The sequence below is a fragment of the Mustela putorius genome, unplaced genomic scaffold (assembly GCF_011764305.1).
Source record: "Mustela putorius furo isolate JIRA1106 unplaced genomic scaffold, ASM1176430v1.1 tig00000129_pilon_pilon_pilon, whole genome shotgun sequence".
NCBI classification, from domain to species: domain Eukaryota; kingdom Metazoa; phylum Chordata; class Mammalia; order Carnivora; family Mustelidae; genus Mustela; species Mustela putorius.
Window position 1 is genome coordinate 15718702 of NW_025421290.1, and position 21068 is coordinate 15739769.

General features: G+C 41.5%; 1 protein-coding gene across 1 annotated transcript in view; it reads left to right on the forward strand.

Moving 5' to 3' along the window:
• The window catches only part of SYT16 (synaptotagmin 16), a 111640-nt gene that overhangs the window by 60572 nt on the left and 30000 nt on the right, over positions 1-21068 (forward strand). The window contains exons 2-4 of the mRNA XM_004738889.3: positions 8621-8833; positions 14146-14402; positions 20123-20563. Coding sequence (XP_004738946.1) covers positions 8621-8833; positions 14146-14402; positions 20123-20563 — 911 coding nt within the window. The remainder of the gene's footprint in view (positions 1-8620; positions 8834-14145; positions 14403-20122; positions 20564-21068) is intronic.

Sequence of the window (21068 nt, forward strand, 5' to 3'; positions counted from 1 at the left end):
AGACTGCCTTTTAGAAATTATCTCTGTAGCTTGACAGGGCTGTATTGCAAGATAAAACAATAACTTTGGGAACTGCCTCGAGAATGATTTGCAGCATGGGATGGAAAGATGAGTGAATGCACTTAATAGCTAGAATTTCAAAAACTCACAACACCTGCACATCTCAAGATCTGTTTATTATCTCTCTCAGCCTTGGCTACCCATCCCAGGCCCTTCATTTTAGTATCCATGGCAATGGAATTTGTTTTTTGTCTTCCTAATCAGAACATTTGTAAATCAAAATGTCGATTCACATTTGCTTGTGAAGATTCATTGGAGTGATAGAAAAGTGTTGGGGGTTGGGGAAAAGAAAGCAAGAGCAAACAGTCTGGTTTTATGTTTTCTCTGCATGTGCAGAAATTTAATTATCAGGTCACCACAGTTCTCAGCAGAGTAAATTGTAGTCTTGGCCATTAATTTGTATGTAAATGCAACTATAGCAGGAAAACAACACAACACTTTGGTCCTATCAAGGAATCCCCTTGTTGGAGGCATGCATATTAGAGAGCAGAGCCAAAAAGAGTCAGGAGGTTAACAGTTTAGCACTTGCTCTTCCGCAGGTGAACCCTGTTGCAGTGATGAACCTGAAAGTGATTGTCAAAGCCAAGTGTTCAGGAAACATTTGTAGTTGAGAGAGTCAGATAATGAGAAATGAGGACCTGGTGAGTACAGATACAGGTCTGTTCATAATACTGCCTATTATGGTGCAGCCTTTGTGTGATCTCCATAGCCTGAGCCAATCATCCCACCCCTGATGCTTTCAGGATGCTTCCTCTCTTATCTGGGATGAGCTTGGCCTGGTGGGGAAGAGAAGTGAGTTACTTTCTGTTTTAGCACACAGTTCCATTATTAGTGAATTCCTTTGATCTTATGATTCCTGTGTTCTGTTGGGTTTGTTTCAGTTTTACTTTTAGTCTTAGCTCTCAGGTGGATCTGTCTGGAGTTTTAATGGAATACCTGGGGTCTCTAACTTGGCCAGATTCAAACTCCTGACTCCTGAAATAGGCTGCAGCCAAAATGTCTGCTCAGATTTTTTAGCTCTCTAGCTGTTACTTTTAAGAGTTACTTGGATTCCTCCCCCCACCCCACCCCCAACTCCGTGCATTCATATTCCACATTTCAACCAAGTGTTTGCCAAGTTCATATGCAGACTTTGGAGTTCTTTTTCTGTGGTTTCCTCCTTTCTGGAGTTTCCACCTGTATTTCCAGCTGCCCTGAATTCTGTCCTCTGACACTGTAAGTCAATAAGCCTTTTGTGTCTGCCAGAGTCCTAGATCCCCTATGCTTCTTAGACTTGGTGGAACTCTTAGCAGAAAAGCAATGTAATCATGGAAGTTTCCTTCTTTCAAAACTTGGATCCTCTCCAGATTGTCCCTGCTCTTGCTTACTAGTTGACTTAAAAAATTTTTTTTTCATGAGTTTATGATTGTTATTCATAGGTGAGTTAAAATCACTTATTCTGCTGTTAATGGAACTGGAATCTTCACTATTGTAAGTTTTCTGTACTCTAGTGATCCGTAACTAGTTTTAATAAAAGATTTTCTTTTTGACCCACTCATATATAAATGTTGCAAGTGCCATCATTTTGTGCATATAGGAAATGGAGTTGTCAAAATATCTTGCACAAGGTACAGGGTAGCAAGAGACAGTGTGCACAGTGTGCACCAGGAGGACCTGGTGCTAGTTTTTCCTCTGCCACTAATTAGCTATTTGGCTATAGGCGAATCCTTTAAGTAGCCTCAGACACAGTGTCTGTTCAGTAGAATGAGGGAGTGGGGTTATATCGCTGTTTTTCAAACTTTTAAAAAGTGTCAGGACTCCTATTCTTTTCCCAACAAAATCTTATAAAAATGTAAATAGTATTAGAGCAAAACAGCCCTACCTCTGCAGGCTGCATGGCCCAACCTGCCTCATGCAACCACCCATATGTCCAAAGGCCTTGAAGCTCCTTTTAGAACCCTAGACTTTTCACAAAACATAGTCTGAAAAATACCCCTAACGCTGGATAATAAATAAAAATCTTTTCCTCTCCTGCCTGAATCCAATAATGGCTGGATCGTGCTTCTAGAAACACGGTCACTTTCTTAGGATCTGAAATGGGCAGTTGTCTCTTCTGACCTCCCTTCTCCTTTTTCACTATAACCAACTTACTGTTGTTAGCCAGCCACCCTGGGCAGACGTTTACTGTGGGTATTTGAGAAATCTAGTATATAAGGGATTTCCTGCAACTGTAGCTAAAAGTAGCACCCAGGTACCACACCACTGAGCACAACCGGCCCCGACCTGTCTCCTCTTCCCATGCATAAGATGTGAGCAGCACCTCCTTCCACCTAATTGCTCCTGTGTGGGTGGGAACAAATTAATAAGCTCAGAGCTTCACTGATCATTTATAAATTCTAACTCCATCTGTGAAATAGCAGCAGACAGGCTTAAGAAATCCTCCCCTTGTATCACCAGTTGGTGGTTTTGTTGCCTTAAAAGAAACAAGAAAATGAGCAGGTGTTGGGTACTGCCTACAGCCAGACAGCATTGCCAACTCTGACAGAGCACCCCACCTCCAGGCTTGGGAAAAAGGATAGTGAGGTAAAGAAGGTACCAATTCACATTGCCGGCTTACCTCCTCCTCGCCCAGCCCTTGTTTCTTCCACCTTTCCCCTGCAACAACCCTATGATGAGTTTTCAAGTAGACCCTGCAAGAACAGGCACATTATTTCCATTGCATATAAGTGCAAGGCTTCATAAAAGGGCTTCCAAAAGGGCACTGCCATGATAGGAGACAATAATGATATTAATAATAATAATAATAATAATAATAGCAACATTTTTTGAGCATGTCATATACCAGGCATGGGCTAAGTGGTTTATTTCATTTATTTAAAAAAAAATTTTTTTTAAGATTTTATTTATTTATTTGACAGAGAGAGATCATAAGTAGGCAGAGAGGCAGGCAGAGAGAGAGGAGGAAGCAGGCTCCCTGCCAAGCAGGGAGCCGGATGCAGGGCTCCATCCCAGGACCCTGAGATCATGACCTGAGCCAAAGGCAGAGGCTTTAACCCACTGAGCCACCCAGGTGCCCCTCATTTATTTTTTTTTAAAGATTTCATTTATTTATTTGACAGAGAGCACAAGCAGGGAGAGTGGCAGAGGGAGAGGGAGAAGCAAGCTCAGTCCCAGGTCCTTGGGATCATGACTCAAGCCGAAGGTAGATGCTTAACCAACTGAGCCACCCAGGTGCATTTTATTTCATTTATTTGTCTCAACAATATTAAGAAGTAAGGAGTCTCAAAATAAGGACACCAGAATTCAGAGAGAGTAAGGAACTCATTTGGGTCTCAAACTAGCAAATGGAAGATCTCAAATTCAGAGCTAGGCTGCTGGGCTCCAGATTCCACACTCTTAACCGCTCTAGTCTTGACCGACGTACTTGACAGGCTGTTTCTGTGGCTTTGGGGCCCCACCTTCTTTACTTAAATGTGTGACATAAGGATAGATAGCATTGCTCTGCCCCTTCCTACTTGAACTAGGAAAAAAAAAATCATTACAAATTAGAGGGAGGAACATTCTGACTCCATTGTAGCAGGGATTCAAGTTCTGATGGGTCTCTAGTCAGCGCTCTCCACCTTTCCAAGATATGATCTTCTTGCCAGTTCAAGAAGCCCGAGGTACCCCCTCTACAGTGTGCGAACAAAGGGATGAAGCTGGGTGGCCAAGCATCAGAAGGTTTGCAGAAGAGTCTGCCTTCTCTTTGGTGGTTGATATTTGGGTTCTATCAATGATCCCTCTGTATTCTGTGTCTGAGTGAAATGAACAATCTCAACTTAAAGATGTATCCACGTCCACGGTAATTGTACAATTTTCCCCCTATTATTTTAGCAAGCTAATTGGATGAAGGGGTGAAGACCTGAATACAAATTCCCACTGTGTTATTTCCCAGGTACTTAGCTTGAAAGGGGTTTAAACTTGGTATTTATATGATGTTTCAGAAAGTACTATCTTATCTCTGAAAGAAGTGTCACAACTGAGATGAGGCTTTGTGATTTTCAAAAATTTAAGTTGAATGAAATCCAGGTCAGCTATTTAGTTGTTGACATAGACTTATTACAAGGCAAGTAGCAGGAATCTTTTTTTTTTTTTAAAGATTTTATTTATTTATTTGACAGAGAGAGAGATCACAAGTAGGCAGAGAGGCAGGCAGAGAGAGAGGAAGGGAAGCAGGCTCACTGCCAAGCAGAGAGCCCGACTCAGGGCTCAATCCCAGGACCCTGGAACCATGACCGGAGCTGAAGGCAGAGGCTTTAACCCACTGAGTCACCCAGGCACCCCACAGGAATCTTTTAAAAAGATGTTTATAGTGGGGCGCCTGGGTGGCTCAGTGGGTTAAGCCGCTGCCTTCGGCTCAGGTCCTGATCTCAGGGTCCTGGGATCGAGTCCCGCATCGGGCTCTCTGCTCAGCGGGGAGCCTGCTTCCCTCTGTCTCTCTCTGCCTGCCTCTCCATCTACTTGTGATTTCTCTCTGTCAAATAAATAAATAAATAAATAAAATCTTTAAAAAAAAAAGATGTTTATAGTGATTCCTGAGTGCCTTAGTTAAGTGTCTGCCTTTGGGGATGACCCCGGATCTGAGGATGGAGTACCATGTTAGGATCCTTGCTCAGCAGGGAAACTGCTTCTCCCTCTCCCTCTGCCTTCTGCTCCCCCTGCTTGTGCTCTCTCTTTCTCTGTATTAAATAAATAAAAAAAAAGTCTAAAAAAATGCTTATAAAAATTATTTCCAGCTCAAACTATGTGATTTTGTATTCTTAGTGATAAAACAGAGTTGTGTAGATTTTGACCAGGATTTAAGAATGATTTTTTTTTTTTTGCCTTGAGGCAGCAGATGGTTGAGGGAGCATTATGTTCATTTACACTGACTTTGGAGCAATACAGCTTGGGTTTGAATCTTGGTTCCACTACTACTAACTGTTAGGACCATGGCAAATTACTAACCTCACTTTGTCTCAGTTTTCCAATCCACAAAATGGGTTTATGTTATTGTAAAGAATAAATAAGTTAAAATAGGTGAAGTTCTAGAATAGTGCCTGCACATGGTACGTGCTGGATATGCAATTGCTTTTATCATTGTAATAGTGCCACTAGTGAGTTATGTTGCTGCTGAGTGGTTTTTAGGGAGGGATGGCAAGTTTCATTTTTAAATGGAGAATTCCCTGAAGTCCTTGGGGAGTGAGGCTTAGAATAGGATGTGCCGTTTTTATTTATAATCCCATGAGGGGTGATAGGCCAGTTATACCGCAGCCTGCTGTATGTATTCACTCATTCCCACATGGGCTGACTGCTGGTCTCCTCTCACAAAGGAAGCAGCCTCCTGGAAGATTTCAGGGTGGAAGTGGCAGAGTACCCTCACCTCACTCTGAAAAGTAAACTAGATATGGCTCTAGTGTCCTCACCCGGTAGTGTTTGATGATATGCTCATGGGCTAAAAACACAGGTTCAGTGTCAAGTCCCGTTTTGTTACTTTGCTAAAGTTGTTGCTGAGGGCAATCTACTTTACTTTCTGTGCCTCTGTTTTCCATCTCTGTGATGGGACTAATAATGATCCTTACTGCATGGTGTTGCTGTGAGGATTAAATGAGATAATATATGCAAAGTCCCAAGAAGGTATCTGGAATGTTTAGTGAAATGGAAATCTTTCTTCTGTGGATGATCTGTGACTCACTGGGGGAAAACAAACAAACAAAACAAAAACAAAAACAAAAAACCCAAAACAACAACAACAACAACAACAACCCACCTCTCAGGGATCCTATAATGGTAAATTAATGAATTCTAAAAAATTAGTGAATTCCAACTATTGATATTATAGATTAGAAAATATGCAGTCACTCAATTTGAGATTGATAACTATGACTAACTTACATTTTAAAATCAGACCTAGTAATATAAATGGAATGGAATCCTACACTTAGAATTCCAATGAATGCTTCATCCCCCATGCTTATATCCCCCTAATTCCTTTTCAGGTGCTCAGCTGGTCCTGTGCTCTAATGGTGAAGGGAGTTTAATTTTGCTCCATTGGTCCCTGGATCTCTCCCTTATGTGATGGTCTGTCTTACAACAGGTGCTTTGCACGGCATATTGAGACAAGGGGAGACAGCCAGCCTCTTGTGATGGTTTTCTGTTGGGGTGGTTTTTTAGGATTAGTGGGATATCTCATGTCTTCTGACAATTGGCTTTTCAGGTCTTACTGGTACTGGTCACAGCCACCACAACTGAGTGAGCTGACAGTGATGTACTCTTGTATTCTTAAATCAGCTGCTCCATAAAAGAGAAAAACAGATCCAGTATTGACATTTATTGGGTAGGAAGTTTGGAGTCAGAAAACTTAGATCTAGAGAAGACCTGGGAAATGATCCAGACATTAGAAATGATCCGGACAGGTTAAGAGATTTGACCGCAGGGGCTGAGCTAGTTGATGTGAGCATTCAGAATTCAGAAGGGTTCTTTCTAGTGCCTCTCTCCGGCTCTTCAGAATAATAATTAGAAACATGACCTCTCCAGACAGCAACCTTGATTCAAAAGTCAATTCTAACCTTTATTGGGAGTATGATCTTCAAACAGTTGTAGACTTTTCTTTTGATTTTCTCACTTGGAAAATGAGAACAATAATGGGTGTTTAATGTGGTTTAAATGAGATAATATGTGTAAGGCACTTAGGACAGTTTCTGGCACATAAAAAAGCAAAAAGTATTTATTATTATTACTAATATTCTAAACAAACTCAGGAATATCAACTCTTAAATAAGACAGGAAATAGATATTTTGACCTGGCTGGTATTTAACATATTTTCTCTCACTTTAAAAATGTATTTATAATTTTTTCTTAGCTTCTGGCTCAGTAGTAATCTTCAGGACCCATCTATGAATTAATAACCATATTCTTCCCGTGAATTATGTATGACTTTTGGATGGGAGGAGCAAATTAAAAAAAAAATAATAATTTCCCACTGGAGCTCCAGGGTAGCTCAGTCAGTTAAGTGTCTGACTCTTGACTCTAGCTCAGATCTCAGGGTTGTGAGATTGAGCTCTGTGTCTGCCTCCATGCTGGGTGTTGAGCCTGCTTAAGATTCTCTCTCTCTCTTGCTCTCTCCCATCCCTCCCTATGCTCTCTTGCTCACTCACTCTGAAAAAAAAAAAAAATCCCCATTATTTATCATTTCCAGTTTACTTTCAGCAAATATTTACAGAGTAGCCTGCCGTGTGCCTGACATGGAGATAGGGCCTGGAGGGAAGCGAAGGTGGGTGGTCCACTGTGTCACTTACTCTCCTGTTATGTACAGATAGGGTGGAACGGTTGGAAATTAAATAGGTGAATCTGTCACAAAGTTGGAGGGAACATTGATAGGGCAGGGCTGAGAGCTATTTTACTGCTCATAGGAAGAGCAGTGAACCTGATTTAAGGGGTCAGTGAAAGGCTGTCTCTAGAAGTGATATCTATACTGAGTCCTCATGATGAACCAGATTCTTGACTAGTCTAGACAGGTGTTGGGGCAAAGGGAAAACATTCCAGGCACAGGGAACCCTGGGTGAGTGTGTGTTAGTATAGAGGATGGGCGGCGCTCAGGTTTGGGAGAAAACACTGGATCTTCACCAATTTCTTCAAGATTTAGCAAGCTTTTGTTAAGCACTTACTATGAAATGGACATTGTTTTACATAATGGAGAGACATCAGATAACAAAACTGGTGATGTCTGTATTTTCATGGAAGTCATGGGGGAGAAGAGAGGAATAGGAATATTTTGAAGAAAATTGCTTAAGGTAGGACAATGAAGAAGAGTTTAGGATGAAGTGACCATGGAGCTGACACTTCAGTGGTGAGAGGAACCAGCCAGGAAAACACCAGGGGCTGGAGGGTTCTAGGCAGAAGAAACAAAGGCAAAGAACTCAAAGGGAAGAACCATCTTGGCTTGTTGGAGAAACTGAAAGTGCCAGTGAGCTGATATGAGGAAAGTAGTACAAATAATTGAAAGGGTGTTTGGTTTGGGTTGTTGGTGCTGGCAAAGGCATTAGAACATTATAATATAAACTAGTTCTGTTTTGTTTAAATTACATATACTACTGTGGGTGTTTCTTCAAAACTAGGACACTTTTGGAAGTTCTCAGTTGCAAGTATGCCTTCTCTGGGATAGGGCTTAACTCTTTGTGTTTTAATAGCAGAGATGAGACTAAGAGCATATTTTCTGTCATCATTGTCAAATGCCCTGTTCCCAGTAATAAGCACATGTCCCTAACACAACAAATCAGTAGGGCTGCCCTTCTCAACTAAAGGTCTTATTATGTCAGGAGTGTCCTGATGGTTCCTCCCGAGTTCCAGCTATGTATTTCTACTTGCCTACATAAGCTTTCCTTTCCTGTTTTATTCCTTTGGACTCAAATTTGTGTTTCAAAAAATGCTTTAAAATCTTTCTGTCTGGGTTGGGCCTGCTTTATCCAGACTAATCATTCATGTTCTTCTATTTCTCCGGGTTATCAATCTCTGTATTCTTGCGAGCCCGACATGAGACTCATGGCTCTTGTTTGCTCCCAGTTAACAGCTTTGGCGATGATGAAGAGCCATGCACATCTTCTGACAGTGATGAAGAGGTGATCAAACAATTTGAGATTTCTGTGTCCCGGTCCCAGAGTTTCCATTCAGAAGCATCTGAGAAAGGAAAGCAGGTGGGATTGGAGCAGAAATCAAAACTCAGCCACCTGCTCTCTACCCATGAGGAGGAGAACACAGAAGTATCTGCCTGTGAAGGTATTCTTTGCATGAAACCCTTTCTTTATCTAGAGCAGGGATGGACAATGGTAAGAACACCTTTGAGTCAATCATTATACTTGTATCTGAGAGCCCAGAGAGGAAAAGAAAATGGGGCAAGACCTAGAGGCTGGAACAGGGTAAAGGGTCTTTTCAAACCTAACAGAGGGGGTGTCATATAGGGAGCTGGGAGAGGGAAGGGAAAAGAAGTACCAAAATCTTGACCCCTGATTTGGGAGACCCCCTCCTTCCTTAGAGTTTATCATTTTGTATATTTTGAACACTAATGGCTAGAATTAGCATGCTACTTATTAAGCTTTATAAAATCTTAATCTCCTCTGATAAATATAAACATTTCACATAGCTGTTTGCTGACATTGAGATTCTGCGCCTTTTCTCTCACTTGGAATCAGAGTCTATTTTCTATCTATCTGTATAACCTCAGACAATTTTTGAAATCTTTCTTTTAATAGTTCATATTATTAAAGCCACAGGCGTTTTCCCTTTCAAATAAAAACATGTATTACAGTAATATTGAATAACCCTTTTCAAACAGCACATACCTTGAACATCTGCTCTCATTCCCTGTAGTTTCTGGCCACCCCCACCCCTATCCCCATCCTCTGCCCCACAGGAGAATTGCTTGCTGAGCAAGAGCAAGGTCTTCTGCCATTTTCCAGCATCTTCAGACTGAATGCCTTCCCCAGTGGTACAGTACTCTGAGGTAGAGTAAACCTAGCTTGTGGCTCATTATGGTAGGTAGGTCTTGTTAAGAGTCCTCCCTCCACATCACTCACACAAAATAACCTGGAAAAATAACAGTAAATTATTTCTTAGTGCTTTCCCCAGTGAAGGTCAGGCATCTCTCTGGCTTTTTTATGCCTGGAACCCTGCCTGGTAAGCACAGGATATTGAAACGGGGAAGAGTCCGTGAATCATATTAGGTAGAAAGCTAGAAGAAATGTCACACTGCCCGCTTTCGTGACCTGGTCTAAATGACCTGAGCTCTCTAGTATTTTTCTTCTTTCCTTTGGATACATGGCAGGTCAAACCAAGAGGGGCATAGTTGTCATCTTCCATAGTTTCCATTATGGAACTATTCTTCCATAGTTGTAGTCTTTCCCTTTTTTTGCAACACTTAGCAATAGATAGAGAAAAAGGAGAGTCCAAGATTGAGAGAAGATAACAGAGAAGAAATGTCTGGCTTGACAAGGTGAATGAGGCAGTCCAAAAAAGAATAAAATAAAAATTTAAAGAAAGAGGATATCCAGAGAGAACCTTATTTATTTGTCAGCAGAAACATAACAATTTGCTCTCTGTCATGTAATTATACTTATTGATACAGGCCAACATAGCATATTTTATTGCTGTTCCTATTAACCCAAGGTAAATGACCACCATATTGTATCAGTAGCTACTGACCTCTGCCATTCCCTCATCACTCTCCTGTTTTTTCTTTCACTGGTGTTCCATGATAGTGTTCCTCCCTCTCCACTGCAAGGGCAAATGATTGCTAATGAAAGTTAATGGCGGTTGATTCCCCAGGAGCAGTTCCGTGCATTCTAAAGCTAATGGCCCCATTTCCCCAAAGCCCAAATGTCTAGTTTCTGATTTATACAAATGGCCCATGTTCTGAGAGTTCTGACAACAATTCTAACCTTCACCTCTTCTGGAATTAGCAATAACTTTATTCATAACTGGCGATTCTGAAAAACTTGACAGAGAGTGACAGGAAAGATCACATTTCTTTCTCTATTGGAGGGGGAAAAAGCACACTGCACTGGATAAATTACCTATAGATTCTGAAGAAAATCAGCAGGATTTTCATAGGAGAGGATAACTGTGTGCTAAATTTTAGGTTATCAAATGCCATGAAAATGTTAATATCATTTTTATGGCATGATATTTTTTTTTCTGTGTCATTTCTTTTTGTTCATCTTTAGGTTTATGAATTTGTTTTCAGCAGTAAAGAATAAGGAAGAGATTAAGCATGCATCCCAGAGAGGAATTGTGAGGGTTTTTTTGCCGGCCCTCCATCTACTTAATCTTTTTTTCCCACTCTACCTTAAATATGATTTTCTAAGAAAAAATTTAATTGTAGACAATTCTTCCACTTTCAAAATGCTTTCAAAATGTTGGAACAGTGAAAGTAAAGGTCCAAATCCAAGTAAAATCTGAACCATGAGTGAGTTATTGGTGGGTTATCTCATGTTTCATCAAGTGGGATCCTTCACTCTAGATGGAGTGGAGTTATTAGAACCAAGCAAACTCTATCTTCATATCCCTGGCCAGTTCTCTTGTCGCCTTTGTCTGATGTAGCATAGCTGTGCATTAACTGTCTCTGCTTCCCCAGGAATGCCAAAGAGGGTTTGTGTTAAGTGATCCAGATTAGAGGCTGCATATCAGGTCTTTAGGTCTGAAAAGTGGGCTGGAGAAGAGTAGTCCACTTATCAGGGCATTTATTTGTTTGTTTGTTTGTTTGTTTGTTTAATTGGTTTTGAACAGAGCCTTATTTTTGCTTATGAAATCTGTAGTTCTTAGGATGTTTCACAAAAACTAGACATTGCAATCCTGATATCATTGGAAACAGTTCAACTATCCCTGGAATCTGTGCTCAGTTTTGTTTGGAATGGGTTATCAGTTAGGATTTTATATATATTAAGGTGACATTGAGGTGCCTGGCTGGCTCAGTTGATAGAGCATTCAACTCCTGATCTTGGGGTCATGAGTTTGAACCCCAAGTAAACTTCTTTGTGTCCAGGGATGCCTCAAGTTTCCTCTTAAGGCTTTCAGTGGACTAATTATATAGAATAATCTCCTTTACTTGAAGTCAAATGCATAAGGGCCTTAGTCACATCTACAAAATACTTCACAGTGTTTCCTCAATTAGTGTTTGATTGATTAATTGAGGCTTATAGCTTGGCCAAGCTGACACATAAAACCAACCATTGTAGATGGTGGGCAAAAGTATTTGTATGTGGGTGGTAGTGGGAGAAGTGTTTGGGAGTGTAAAATAAAGTAACCGGATAATAGCGTTATACCATGTCAAAGTGGGATATGGACTAAAAAGTGCTAAAATCTTTCTGTTAAAATAAATATGGTTTGTATGACATAACTATGGCCTATAATTTCTAAGAAGCTAGGATACATTACTCTGACAACAGGCAATTACTTTTCTGTATGTGTTTAAGGTGACACGATCTTCTTTAACTTATAGGACGGGAAGATTGCCTTATGTAATGGTGAATCCCCTTTCTTTTCCTCTGCCTCGTGACTTATACCCCAGCTTTGCTTTTCTAATTCATTCCTTGCTTGTCTGTCAAGGAAAATGGTTTGTTACATTAATATAGTTCTTATGTTTTTCAGTTATGAATAGCTTTTCAAGGCTTAATGTAGCTTTTGAAAATTCCTTTATTACTGATCTAGGTATTATCACCGTAGGAGTTAAAGTCATGAGACAATTTTATGGGGGTAATTTCTTGGCAAAGTTAGATTTTGTGCTGAAATCCTGCTGGGTGCTGCACACGTTGATGGATGACCCACTGTTTAATAGGACATTTTAGTGTTCATGGATATGAGGAATGGATGTGCTAATTAGAGCCTTAGAAGAAAATTCTGCTTTATGTTGTAGGGTTTTGCATATGGAATATCCCTTGTTCTATCATTTTCTGTGGCCTTTTTAAAGTATGTTTGCCAAATAACTGAATGTGTGAATGTAAAAATGTCATGGTGTCCTATGAAAGTGTTTCCAAGGGGCCTGAACTGGATTATTAAGAATTACAAGGCAGTAAGGGGAACTTCTCAGTGGTTTGCCATGGTTTTGGAAAAATCCCAAATTAGGAGTCTGAAGTTGTGCTCTGAGTACCAATCTGCCTAAATATGTTTTTGTATAGTCTGCATAGGGTAATAATGTATTTTTTAAGATTGCGTGTTTACTGCAGGTAGGTAATAAACTGCTGGTAAACCACTGTCGCCACTACTCTGTATAGATGCACACCTGGCTGCTTCAGAAATTTGTTAACCTGCCTAGCCTTGAAAGTTATGGGGAGAGTTTCATGAAACCCATTGGTGGATAAAGACTAGGAAGCATAGATATGTGGCCAAGGAGCTTCTATTTTGGCTGAGGCTTTAAGACCAACAAGTAAAACACTTGCTACCATACAGTATAAATAAGAGCTGAATTCATGATCTATACTTTGTCATCCCACTCACTCATCCTGTCTGTATCTCTAATTTCTCTTATCCTGGAGATGAAAGAGAGAATAAGTCCTCGGCTACTTTCTGGATGTGGGAGGAAAGTCAGGACGAAAGCTATTGCTTGGGAAGACCCTGCCCATTTTCCTTTACTGTCTGAGGATAACTTAGACTTTAAAGGACAGGAAGGAGATGCACCGGTAAGGGAGGGCTGATAGGGAAGGTAGAATAACACTAAAGTCTGAGAAAAATACTGAGTCCAAGAAGTGAGGATAGATTCAGGAGATGTTGGGCTTTGGCTGGACAAGAAGGAGAGGGCAGGAGTGGGGGTTTGAGGGCCACAGTGGACAGAAATACACAACTAGTGTTTTCATGACCCCATGAGACCGCAGGTGATAGTAACATGGAGGCAGTAGAAAATGGGGTTTTCTGGGTTGGATGAGGCCAGTTTGGGCCAGACGAGGAAGCAAGGCCAATATTTATGGAAAACCTAGTGATTGCTAGGAGGCTCTTATTTCATGTGTTTACAATGATTCTCTAATGGCTTTTATCCTCGTTTTATCAATAAGGAAACAAAGGTTTGGACAGTTCAAATATTGTGTAAATTCTTAATGCAGAGCTAGGATTTAAATCCAGATCATCTGAATCCAAGTCCAGTGTTCCTTCTATGGATCAAGTAGAGAACTTTTTATTTGAAAGAACCACTGAGGCCTTTCAAGGGGAAGATAAGATGGTGAAGGTGGAAGAGAGAAAGAAAAATAGTTGAGTCAGGACACAGTATGATCTCCGTAGATTGCTGTTCTTGTTTTCTAGATCTATCCCCAAGGTCTTGTGGCCATTAGTTCCAACAAAGTGCTAATGTGTTTATTTTATCCTTCATACTCTTATCACTAGAAAGCATTAAACCTTCTTATACCACATGTAATGAACTAATGGTCCTTTTGGTTATATAGACCTACTTTATCTACCACGTGGATGCAATTATGTTTTTGCAGGTGTTATTTGATGGGTTTTGCTTTTGAGGTCTTGATTTATGTTGTTGCTACTACTCAATTTCTCCAGGTAAAAAGGTGGAAAGTAATAGTACATTTGAATTAGTTTCCTTATTGCAAATTTAGATTTGGATGGACCCCGCCAGCTGAATTATTCTGAGAATCTGTCCTACGGTGAAGATGATCCCGTTTCTGCCCATTCCCAGTCCCCAGGTGAGGTGGGGAACACCGGGCACCATGGTGCATCTCCCCAAGAGACCAAAGTGCCTCACAGCCTCAGTCGCCAGTCTACAGAAGGCAGCTTGGAATTGGAGACAGCCTTTAATAACCGGGGGTTTGAAGACTCCTATGCTACAGACAGCTCCTCCATGTGGAGCCCAGAGGCAAGTTACTTTTTTTTGTTCTCTCCTTTCCTTGAGCGTTGTGTGCTCTCTGGTGAGTTCTTGCATTCCTCTTGCTCCCCATGCCTCAAGAAAAAAAATTTCTCTGAAAAGGATACATCACCTTGAAAAACAAAGGCCTAAAGAGGCTTTATTCAAAATAAATTTTTTTTCGGATGACCAATAAAATGAATTTTTTTTCGGTGTACCAATAAAAGGGGGTATACAATAAAAGAATCACAAATACATTTCTATCAAAATGGGGGGGAAAAGAGTGGTGGTGGAATGGACCCAGCAACAATTATACTTTTTGTTTATATAAAAGAGTTTTTAGTTCTTCAGGGAAGATTTTTAGTTCCTTCATGGTTTCAATTAAGTGGAGTCTATTTTTATTTGCCCCAAATCTTGAGTTACAGTTACTTGAATAAAAGAATTATTTGAAAATTAAAATACAATGGCCCTCCCAGTGAAACAATGCAAGATATTATGATGAAGATCTTGCCGTAAATTTGTGGGATTTGAATTGATTTCAAGATCTAGGAGATGGCATTAGTTTGTGATGACCCTCTGGCCATTGACATTGGTTTCTGGAGTAAATCTCTGATAAAAGATGCCCCAGGGCACCTGGGTGGCTCAGTCATTAGGCATCTGCCTTCAGCTCCAGTCGTGGCCCCAGGGTCCTGGGATCAGCCCCTCACTAGGCTCCCTGCTCTGACAGGAGCCTGTTTCTCTGTCTCCCACTCTCTCTGCTTATGTTCCCTCTCTTACTGTGTCTCTCTGTCAAATAACTATATAAAATCTAAAAAAAGAAAAAAAAAGTTGTTCTTTCTAAATTTATTTCTTATTTGGAACTTATTCCAGAATATGCCTAATAGCACAGAGGTATGATTGGAGATGATTCTTAGAGACACTCTCATTTATTGAGCAATTACAATGTGCCAGGCACTGTAATAAAAGATTTGCAAACACTATGTTATATAACAGGCATTTTTGGTTATTCTTCATTAGCTAGATCTCTTTATTGTGACTCTGTGACATTAGGAGATGTCAAATAATAATGTCTAATGCATACTTTGAAATTAATTTTGATGGAATATGTAGTAAAAGAATATAAAATATTAATATAATTTGTGGGGCAATAGGAAAGAGAAAAGTGAATGGAGAAAAGTGAAAGGATTTTGTTAGCATCCGGCTGCCTGGGAAGATAAACAGGTAGAATCTCTTATCAGGACCTAGGCTGTCATATATTCCAAATGCTCCTCAAGGAGAAGAAAAAATAATCACAGAAAATCATGTTCCCAAACCTTACTGCTAATGCACTGGGATGCGTAGAGGGAGCAGAAGGAGGTGGACACGTGTGGGCGGGGGTGTGTGTGCCATGTGTTGCTGCTACCACTGAGGACAAGAAACAGTAACTCGGGTACGTGGTTTGTGGCTTGTCAAGAGCAGCCCTGCATACAGAGACACCCAAAGCTATTAACCTTATAAGCTGTTGGGTTTTTCTTTTTTTTTAAATTCTGCTTCCCAGTTGGTTTACTGCTACGAAGTCCTATCAAATCCCACACAACAACATTTAACATTTAAAAATGTTCTTTTTGGCTCTCTCACCACAAAAACAAAACAAAAGCTGTTACCTGCCTCTTGATACTCTGTCCCCTTGATAACTGTTCCCTTAGGCTTGCTTTCTTCAGGTAACCTCCCATCTGCCTGACTCATGGAGCTTTCATAGAAGACTTCATGTTGAGAGCACTAAATGTTCCCAGACTCCAAAAATACCCAGACATCTCTGTGTGCTCCATTCAACCTCCTATCTATTTTGAGACAAAAACTGTAATTTGGTGCTCCTACGGTAGAACCTCAGATGCAGCTTGGAGGCACTTCCTGTAACTGCCTGCCTTGCAGGCTTAGCTTGCCTTTTAAGAATTGATTGATTTGCCTCTTGGCTGTATTAAGAACCCCATCTTCCCCTGTGCATCTGGCATCGGGGAGTGAGTTCGCAGATCTGTTTATGTGGAGCCATACAGATGACATCAACACTATCTCACTGAAACACAAAGGCTTTCAACCTGATAGAAAAATCTTTAAACCTACTAGGGTTTTGACTGTGTGGCATAAGTGTTCCCATCTTAAAGAACAATCGGGATATTGAAACTAAAAGAATCATTTATTTCCTCTCAAAAGGAAACCAGCCAGGCAGTGTGCCTACTGGTTAGGCTGATGGATTTTTGAACACTGCTCTTCTCTGCCAGAAAAGGCCATCGACTTTTTACTGCAGACCCAGGGCTTGGCAGGGCAGACATTGGGAGGGTGGCTGGTGATTTTGATCACGCAGGAGGCAGGCGTCCCACATTTCATATCTGCTTTCTACTGATTAACTGGTTGGCCTTGAGAAGTTAATTAAAATCTGCCAAATGGGGATAAAAATGAAAAGATTTTTTTTTACCTTGCAGGAAGGTCAAATGGATTAGTGGTATTAACAGTACCCGCATAAGGAGAGCCTGGTGATAGGTAACATGTGTTGGAATAATTAATTGCCGTGAAAATACCAGCCTTTCCAAATCTGGGTTTCAGATCAACCCAGGAAGGGGCCACAGAGCCCAGCTTCCCTGTGCTACAGTTTGGATCAGCCCTGTCCAGAACCTGGCTATGGCCTACAGCTCTGTCTTCTGCAGGGTTCTGAGGAGAGTCGTTTCAGAGACCTCCAAAGGACTTCTCCTAGACCTGCAGATGGAGTGAGCCTTTGTCTGAATAGATAGCCTGATGGAGAAGTGGAGAGAGACTCACTGAACTTCATATTTTTACCTTGCCTTGAAGTTGCTGACAAAACTGGGAACTGTTAACTATTATTAAGAGCCGGGACTTAAAAGGATGTGAAATTCAAAGTACTATGTATTTCCATCTTTCATCTTACTCCTGCCTCACCCCACATGTTTACTACAAATATAAATAGCTGTGGGAAGAGGCTTGGGGAGAAAAAGGGAGACATCATGGTTCAGCACAAGGTTTGGAATTTTGAGCAGTAATGATGATAAATCCTGCATTGGCCTGGTGGGAGTGAGTTTCTAAATCTTAAGTTTCCTCCCCCATAAAATGAAGATATTAAAACTCCTACCTCATTAGGTTAATGAGAATATTTTAAAAGATAATAATTCTTAGCTGGATTTCCCAAAAACCAGAGCCTACTGTGTCAGGATATACAATCCCTGGGAAGAAGAGTGAGGGACAAGGGGAGAGAGAGACAGGGGAGAAGGGACAGCCACATGGGAATGTGTGATCAAGTCAGCCACCACAGAGTGTGACTCATGGCTTGATCTTGTGGGACCATGCCACAAGAAGCTGTATTAACTGATGTCCAAGGGGAGACAAGTTTACTGCATGAGGCAGTAATCTTACACACACGCTGGAATTTATATACGTGAATGCCAACTGGGATTCTGTAACTTTCCAAGCCTTAACATCAACAGAGAGGCCTGTGGTGAGAGTTGAGAGCGGGCAGTTGAGACCTCCATGGGCCGTTATCAGGCCAAAGCTACTTAAAGCCCAACAGCCTGTGCCTGTAGAGGGAGACGTAATAAAAGGTGAGGCTAAGAAGGTCTAAAGTGAATAACAGTGGGCTTTTGCGGTCTATAAAGGGTTTATTTAGTATGGTACCTGGCACAAGAGAGGGCTTCGTGGATGTTGGCCATCATTACTTCTGATCCAGCAAGCATATAGTGATGATCAAGAGGAGGCTAAAATAGAGGGGAGTTTTAACAGAAGACTGTGACTTGATTTCTGAGCTAACCTAACTCCTTGGAGACTTGCTTCTAATATTATATCTACACTAGTCAGTTGTATTCAGAAGTCTCTATAGCAACCACTTTTATCACTTGAAACTAAGTACCTCTGAATAGAAACACTCTCTCATGAATGCATGCTGAGGAAAGAATATAAGGAGCTTCCCCTATTTTGCAAGAAGCCTAAATTTTCTCGGTAGACTAATGTGAATTTTAAAAAGAGAAGGCATTTATTCCATGTCTCCCGTGTGTCAAGTCCTTTCATTTTTCACAACAACCCTGTAAGTAGTTTTCATCCCCATTTTACTGTTGAAGAAAACGGAGAGGGGAAAGAATTAGATAATTCGTTCAGTGCCACGGGGGAGGAAGTGGTAGACGTGGGGTCCCCGAGGATGTCTCGCTCCAGAGAACCGTGCACTTTCACCTCAGCTCTGCAGGGAAAGTCTTGTTGATGAATGCGCATTTTTGAGGCACTTTATTATATATTTTAAAGTTAGTCTTTAGGGATGCCTGGGTGGCTCTGTTGGTTAAGCTGCTGCCTTCAGCTTGGATCATGATCCCAGGGTTTTAGCATTGAGTCCCACGTCGGGCTCCTTGCTCTGCGGGGAGCCTGCTTCTCTTGCTGCCTCTGCCTGTCACTCTGCCTGCTTGTGCGTTCTCTCTTTCTCTCTGACAAATACATAAATTAATTAAATCTTTTTTTTTTTTTTTTTTTAAAGCAGGCAACCTCCTTTAAAAACAATAAAGTAGTCTTTAAATCAGCAAAGTCTGGTGTTCAGTTACATAAATGAGAATGGATTCCGATTTTCAACAAGAATCAGGTTATAGTTTTGTTATGAGGAAGTATCATACCTTCATAGAAAAAAATCAAATTATGTTGGCATTCTTTATAGTTCGTTGGAGCGTGCTCCACTCTTGTAATGCAGGTTATCTCAGCTGTTAAAGTGTGGTCATCAGATCTGAGTGGCTATGGGTGAATTGTTGTCTAAGGGTGCTATTTTATAATGAGGGGCCCATGTTTGAAAACAGGTAGCATCAGTCCATGGATGGGATAGACATTGATAGAGTCTGGTCTGCACCAGGTCTTTTTCCATATCTCATAAAACCTCACCGCTGCACTCCATCATGTAGGCGTTTTAATGCTCAGTTTGCAGCTAGGGCACAGACAGAGTAGCCTATTTGGCCAGAACCAAGAAGATAGTGCACGGTAGAGTTATGATTTCAGCCCATGGGTTCTGTTTCTGCATCCAGTGTTGCTTTTTGCTAAGTGAATGCTACAAGTGTCCTCCTAAAACTTTGGTACTCAAAGTGTGGTTTGAGGCCAGCTGTGACACCCTCATGACCTGAGAAATGAATAATAGTCTTAGGCCTCACCCCAGTCCTACAGAATCAGAAACTCTGAGTGACGCAAGTCCACATGAACGTTTGAGAAGTTCTACCCTAAACATTTTCTCCCATGTAGCTTGAAAATCTACTGAAGGATCACCTGTCTGTGAGCTGCATTAGGATTCTTACCTGCATGAAGTCCTGGTCCTTGGGGCACAGGCCCAGACTTAACCATTTCTCCTGGGGACTCCAGAAAAAGTTATTTCTTGGCAGTTGCATAGTTGACTAATTTTAGACTTAGTATCTCAGTTTCAATGATAGTGGTCAGTTGTACTTTTGGAGAGTCAGTGTATATGAAAACACTTTGTAAATTATAAAAGCTTTCTTTCTTCATTCCAGAAACATTCATGAAGGCTCACCATATGCCAGAAGCTGTGCCCCTAAAAAATTTGCAGTCCAAGGGAGACATAGACCAGTAAACAGACCCTTCTGATGTACAGGGATATGTGGTGGTGGTCAAAAACTAGAGGGTTCTGAAGGAGCATAGCGGGGCACCACCTCACCAAAGGGTATTTGGGCATTACCATTTCCATTCCTAATCTCTTCCTCTATCTGCAACAGGAACAGGATGGGGCCAATTTTCAGGTGCCAACGGGGGTCTTGGAGCCCATCTCAAAATGTGGTGACCTGGATGTCATCTTTGAATATAGAGCTTCCAGCCAGAAGTTCACAGTGACCATTGTGAGAGCACAGGGTCTCCCCGACAAGGACCGAAGTGGTGTCAACTCCTGGCAAGTTCACGTAGTGCTGCTGCCCAGTAAGAAGCAGAGGGGCAGGACAAGCATACAAAGAGGCCCCAACCCTGTCTTCAAGGAGAAGGTCACCTTCACCAAGCTGGAGCCCAGAGATGTGGCTGCCTGCGCTATCCGCTTCCGTCTGTATGCTGCCCGCAAGATGACCCGTGAGAGAATGATGGGAGAGAAGCTATTCCATCTCAGCCACCTGCACCCAGAAGGGGAAATGAAAGTGACTCTGGTTCTGGAGCCAAGAAGTAATATCAGTGTGAGTATGTTAAATGGTGCTGCTAATGATGCGGGTATGTTCAAGGATCTGGAATTGTCAGCCCTTGATTTAGTACATTCAGCCTGTGAATTCAAACACCTTAATTTAATTTTCCATTTGGCTCTCCTCATCTTTGTAAGCCATGAGTTGCACGTCATGGTACAGTGGTTTTTTCCTTCATGCCCATCTTCCCTGGAAGCCGATGGATGTATTCCCAGTCCATTTCTGGAAATGACAGAAAGGGTGGGGGGGAGGGTTTAGCCTGCTGATTAAGTGACCTGTGGTCTGACTCCCTCCCTCTTGCCCCACATTTACTGTGCATTATGATGAACCTCAGAGATGGGACTTCCAAGGGGAGCTCCTTAACCTGTGTGTCTGAGTAGGCTATCGCTGCAGCCCTGATCTCCAGCCACTCCGCAGACCTCCCATGTATATGACCGAGCTCCTTCCACGTGCCTTATCCTCTGCATCCCCGCTGGGGTTTTGAGGAAGGAGAGCACAGCTT